The sequence below is a fragment of the Eurypyga helias genome, unplaced genomic scaffold, assembly GCF_000690775.1.
Source record: "Eurypyga helias isolate BGI_N326 unplaced genomic scaffold, ASM69077v1 scaffold37499, whole genome shotgun sequence".
Lineage (NCBI taxonomy): Eukaryota > Metazoa > Chordata > Aves > Eurypygiformes > Eurypygidae > Eurypyga > Eurypyga helias.
Window position 1 is genome coordinate 14,771 of NW_010274584.1, and position 5,858 is coordinate 20,628.

The 5,858-nt window shown below is 46.6% G+C and overlaps 1 protein-coding gene across 1 annotated transcript in view; it reads right to left on the reverse strand.

The window, feature by feature from the left end:
* Nucleotides 1-5,672, reverse strand: part of LOC104515756 (ninein-like) — a gene marked incomplete at its 5' end in the record, with an annotated part of 16,727 nt that extends 11,055 nt beyond the window's left edge. The window contains 7 exons of the mRNA XM_010159856.1: nt 175-324; nt 826-1,005; nt 1,861-2,007; nt 3,171-3,284; nt 3,816-3,938; nt 4,955-5,068; nt 5,457-5,672. Coding sequence (XP_010158158.1) covers nt 175-324; nt 826-1,005; nt 1,861-2,007; nt 3,171-3,284; nt 3,816-3,938; nt 4,955-5,068; nt 5,457-5,672 — 1,044 coding nt within the window. The remainder of the gene's footprint in view (nt 1-174; nt 325-825; nt 1,006-1,860; nt 2,008-3,170; nt 3,285-3,815; nt 3,939-4,954; nt 5,069-5,456) is intronic.
* Between the last annotated feature and the right edge of the window lie 186 nt (nt 5,673-5,858).

The window sequence follows — 5,858 nt, forward strand, 5'->3', positions numbered from 1 at the left end:
TGTTGGCATCGACGCCCACCCCACGTGCGCCACAGAAGCATGGCAGACCAGCAGCTCCTTGGGACAGGGACGCGTGAGAGAGCGCAAAGCTCGAAGAAGAGTACAGCGTACCACGTAAGCCCTTAGAGATGGGCAGTACCGCACTGAGTCACGTATTTGCCATCTAAAACTAACCTTCCTGTTGGCAGATGACAACTCCTTCTGAAGCTGTTCGCACTCTCTCTTCAAGCTTAATTTCTCTTGCTCTATAGCTTTGACGATACCTGACTGGCTTTGATGCTTTTGGTGCTTTAGGGAAAGGACAGTAGATTCCAGCTGCCGGATCTAAAGAGAACAGATGAACAAATGTGGAAAGACATTCCAGACCATTAAAAAAAAAAAAATCAAATCACATCTTCTCAAATAACAAGTACAAAATCAATTGGTACTCGGAACAGATTCTGGTGTATTTCTGTCATTTCAGCCTTGAGCCACAAAAGGTCTCGCCCTTCCTCCTCCCCATAATCTGCCTAATACTGTCAGCCAGAAAACTGAACTGGAATGTTAGGAATACCAAGAAGTTTTTATGAAATAAAAAAATTGAAGGGCGTTAACAGAAATTTGGACCAGACTCTTAGAAGAGAGTCATCAGGATTTTTTAAGAGCGAGCTGTTTGAAACATCACCTGCATACTCAGTGCAGATACCAAGGAAAACTATTCCACTGCACATTCTGACAGTGTTTCTCTTCAAAACCAATGAGCAACATTCCTCGATTACCCACTCCCAACGAATAATCCCTAAGCTTTGCCTAGAACACAGGGATCCGTTGCCTTGCTCAGGTTACCTTCTCCCTGGAGTGAGCCAGGTCTGCCTTGGTGCTCTGGACTTCTCTCTGCAGCCTCTCCTTCTCCTGCCTGAGCAGCTGCTGCTCCTGTTTCGTCAGCCGGTCCAGTTCATCCCAGTGCAGGTGCCGCTGTTGGTCCTGCAGCCCTGAGGAAGGCACAGCCAGTTCTAGAACCCGATTCTTAAGACAGACAGAATTGCAGGGTTAGACCTTACAGAAACAGACATTTTCTCTGTTCAGGTGGGGTTTAAGCAGGCTTTCAGTAACTGCAAACTCAGAAGTCACAGGATTCCCGTCTTCCTCCCAGCCTATGCACCATCTTCCACTAAGAAACCCAACGTGCTAGCCACAGTGCCAAACCAAAGCGCTACCCCTTGGCTAAAAGCGTCGATAACAGCCGTGCACCGGAGCAGTTGATACCAGCGCAGAGTTCAACAACGCAAAACCACAATTCGGGCTCCTTTTCACAGCCTCATCAAGCAAATAACAGAACTCAAGTGTTATACATTATTCAGTAATAGCTGTAATTTAGTTCCTGTCGTACAATTCCAAAACGGCCTCTTTTCCATGTGGACATTAAATATTCCTTAATTACATGGCAAACAAGGCAAATTAGCAACTGAATTCATAATACCAATCCCAAGACTGCTGTCTACACCCTCCTTCAGTCACAGCTCCTCATCAGCTGAGAGGCTGCTATGATACTGTGCCTTTCAACACAGCGAGACTGAAAATTAGATCCCCCTGGCAGTCACCAGTATGACTGTTGATATGTTTACAGTTTAGATCTACGGAGAACGTGTGAATTTACACACGTTTTATGGGGTTCGGTTCTTTTTCTCCTTCAAAAGATTTCTTTCAGGGAAGGAGGAGACCGAGGAGAGGGACTGATCATTGCCTGTCCTCGCGTTCAAAGCTTAAGTTTAAAATCAGCGCATTAATTACTTTTGTGGGGTTGTATACATAGCTAATTGCTTTAAGACTACCAAGCACAGAAAACAAAATACAGACTTCTTTGCACGTGAGGTCCGTTACCTTTTCATTGGCGTTCTGCAGTTGCTTGTGTAAAGACATCACTTCTTGTTTAAGAGTTTCCTTTTCCTGTTGCGTCACCCGTAGGTCCGATTTGAGTCGGGACATTTGAAGGTTGGCATTTTGCAGGGTTTCATCTAGACTCTGAACCTGTAACGAGCAGAAACGCAGCTCGGCATGTGCTGGACCAAGATTTCATAGAATGGTTTGGGTTGGAAGGGACTTCAAAGACCATCTAGTCCCACCCCCTGCCATGGGCAGGGACACCTTCCACTAGACCAGGTTGCTCCCAGCCTCATCCAGCCTGGCCTTGGACACTTCCAGGGATGGGGCATCCACAGCTTCTCTGGGCAACCTGTCCCAGTGCCTCCCCACCCTCTCCATGAAGAATTTCTTCCTGATATCTAATCTAAACCTCCCCACTTTCAGTTTAAACACGTTACCCCTTGTCCTGTCACTCCCTGCCCTTGTAAAAAGTCCCCCCCAGCTTCCTTGTAGCCCCTTCAGGCACTGGAAGGTGCTCTAAGGTCTCCCCGGAGCCTTCTCTTCTCCAGGCTGAACACCCCAACTCTCCCAGCCTGTCCCCATGGCAGAGGGGCTCCAGCGCTTGGAGCATCTCCGTGGCCTCCTCTGGACTCACTCCAACTGGTCTATATCCTTCCTGTAACCCTGGTCTGCTAGGATGTGTATGCAGCACGTATCACACACATTTAGGGTCTCTGATGGAAGGAGTGAAGAAGCTGTAGTGCTGACAGCCTCCTTTAAAATGATTTTATGACTTTCTGTTCCAAATCAGTAGCCATCCGCTTTAAATGCAGCCCCAGCACTGCACTCAGACACATCTCCCAGCCCGAATATTTAGTGATGTGCTGGGAAGAGAAGATATCTCTTGAATTATTTATTCTTCCTGGCAGCCCACGGCCAGCGAGAACCCCCCAGGTGTAATCAGCCAAGCAGATGGCCATTCCTTCCCTTCCCCTGCCTGGTGAGGGACGAGCCACCGCCAGAAGGGCATGGAGCAGAGTCCCTGCAGAATTTTGGGAATAACTGGGCAGAATGAATCGGCAAAAGGAACTTGGCTGTAGATGCAACACAATATAGCTTGTTCCCGGGCGAAAGAGTCCCTCAGAGCATTTAACAAGTTTCCTCGTGCTTGAAGAACGTCACTTTGAAAGCCCATCAAAGCAGCCATTCTTAGCTGCGTGACATCTCTGCACACGTTGGGAGAGGGCTGCTTTTCGTGGAAAGAAAACACTACAAGAGATTATAAAAACGCTTTTGATCTAGGGCTGTAAAAACCCCCACCATTATACCTTCTCTTGTGAAACGGTGAGCTGTGTTTTCAGTGTCTGACTCTGCTGTTCCCAGGACTTCTGTTCCTGCTTCAAGCTGCCAATGGCATTCTCTAAGCAGCTTACTTTAGCAACCTGAAATAAGATTACATCGGTAAGCCCGACTCATTCAGGATTTTCTTTAACTCAATCTGACTTTGAGAGTTAAGCTACACAAAGCAAAACACAGGAGAGCAAAAAAACAAAAAAAAAACCCAACCCCTCAGCTCCCAGCCTGGATCTCCACACAACGGGATCCTTATTTGTAGTGTGCACAGTAGTTACACTGCTCAAGTTCAGAGTTACAACATGCTAGAGCTGCAATAAAAGTGCAAAAACACTGGTTTCCTTGTCCTGCTGCTGTATTTATATCCAGGCTTCTGTTCCTTGCAATGTTTGGAATGTTCTACATAATCAAGTTACAGACAAGCTGTGCTCCAGAATTCAAGCCTTCTCTTTAAAGCCAGGGGAAAAAGGCAATGCAATTAAGCCTTTAACTGGCTTGAAGGTAAGAAAAATAAATCCAAAGTAGTTTTGCAGGTTAGGGTGATTATCTGTAGATAACAAGAGTTTTAACAGCCCATTACAACACACAGGTAGTGGTGTGGACTTGCAGTCCTCTCTTACCTTATCAATACATCGGTTTAATTCCTCACTCAGGGCTTCTTTTTCTTTCTGCAGCTTTTCGTTTTTAGTAATTAAACTCGAAACTTCATTTTGAAGGTCAGAGAGATCAGGACATCTGGGCAGCTGTGGAAAACAAACCCCTCGCCGTTGCGTTCCTGTGCCCTTTCAGATCTTGCGTGTAAGTGTTACACACAGCTTTCTCTTCTGAGAAAGAGTATTGTTCTTATGGCCCAAGGTGTCCTGCCTGCAACAGCAGTGCTAAGGGTTCCCAGTTCCCCTGTGATCCCTTGGGTTTGCTCTAGGGCTGGTCTTTCCCTGCCTATCCCGTGAAAGGGGAAACCAATACTGTACTGCTGACTTCTGACCCTGACAGTGCTTTAGCTTAACACTCTGCCTCCTCCTGTGCTGTTCCATCTTTGCCCACTCAATCTTTTATCTTTAATTACACTCCAGCCACAATCCACTCTTCACTGAACAGGCACCATCTGCTTTTGCTTTTCAAGGCCATCATCAGGCCTAAGCGTTGGGTGCATGAAATGAGTGCCCTACACTGTGAAGAAAATTACTTTGTGGGGCTAATCAGGAGAGCTGACTCGTTTGTAGCCTTCATTATCTATGTTTATTAGCATGTACTTACAGCCAACTGAACCGTGCTTATGCAGGCGATAACCAAACCCTCCAGGAAATTGTCCTCAGAGCTGTGAGACATTGAGGTCCCCAGATAGGTTTTAGCAATAGGAATTCTCTCTGAGAGGACATGCTGGAAGAGACCAGTCTTTAAAACGGAGCTACATTGGTATGACCAGTTACGCAGGAAAACATTCCCCTGCCTATCCTGTCTGCGCAACCTGGAAAAGCCTTGTCTGTTCCTCGAGCCAAGCTTTAAATCTGTGTCGCCACTGTCAAAGCCTGTCTTTGTAGAGCCACTACTCTGGAAAACCTTTGGCAAAGGCTAAATGAAACCAACCTTAGTTGAACAGTTGTGCATTGTACCCGGCGACTGTTCCAAGAGGATTTGTATTTCCCTTCCCTTAGGGCCTTCCTTTAAGGGGATTAACTATTTCCAACTCGGGTGAGAAAGCAGGGCACATTAGGAGACAGCCAGCCCTATCTGATGGCACACAGATGGGATGCCATACCTGTTTTGTCTTCTCGAGTTCCTGCTTGAGGATGTGGTTCTCCTGCTCCAATATATGAGCTTGAACCTTCATTTTTGACAGCTCCATCTCCAAGGAAGACACCATATTTGATGACTGCAAAGAGGTAAAGGCTCAGATTTCAACACCGGGAGGAAGAAAGGTTAACCAGCGGCTGCTGCAGCCAGTGACATGGGTTAGAGCTGGGATGGCCCTGGACTGAACAGAACAGGCACGCTGGAAAAATGCAGGTAAATAAGTATTTAGCATCTCTAAGCTCTATTTTCAAGACAAATCCGTCCACTTCTACCACTCTGCTTTTGGCTGCTGCTGTGCCTTCCTTCCAGCCCCGCTACGGCACACGTGTCCGTTTGTGGCTAGTTCTTAGGAAAGCTCAGCTTTGAAAGACCACACACAGCTCCAAAAGGGATGCTAATTCCATAGCGTCTGTGCCTGCCTGGAAGTTCAGCTGTTTCATACCATTAGAGACAGTGCAACCCCGTACCTTCACTTTGGAGCTTTCCAGTTCCTCTTTCAGTACCAGTCTCTCCTTTTCCCATTCTTCCAGGGTACACTTTCCCACTTCCCTTTCCTTTTGCTTGAGCACTCTTGCCAGCTGTTGATTAAGATCCTGCACATCTGCTTGATTTTTGGAGTTCCTCTGGCTAAGTTCGGTATTTTCAGAGTCCAGCTGCTGGTTTCTGGTCTTCAGTTCTGCTACCTGAATTGGAACAGCAGCATCAGTTATGACTGCTTTCACCCCGGGGATGAGGTTTTTAAAACATTTCCTTTCTATTAAAACGGTTAAAAGAACAAGTTCCCTACGGCTGTTTAACTTGCGCCATGCCCTAATTTTAGGCCAAATCAAGTAGAAGCATATTCAGAACAGCAAAACTCTCCTGATTAA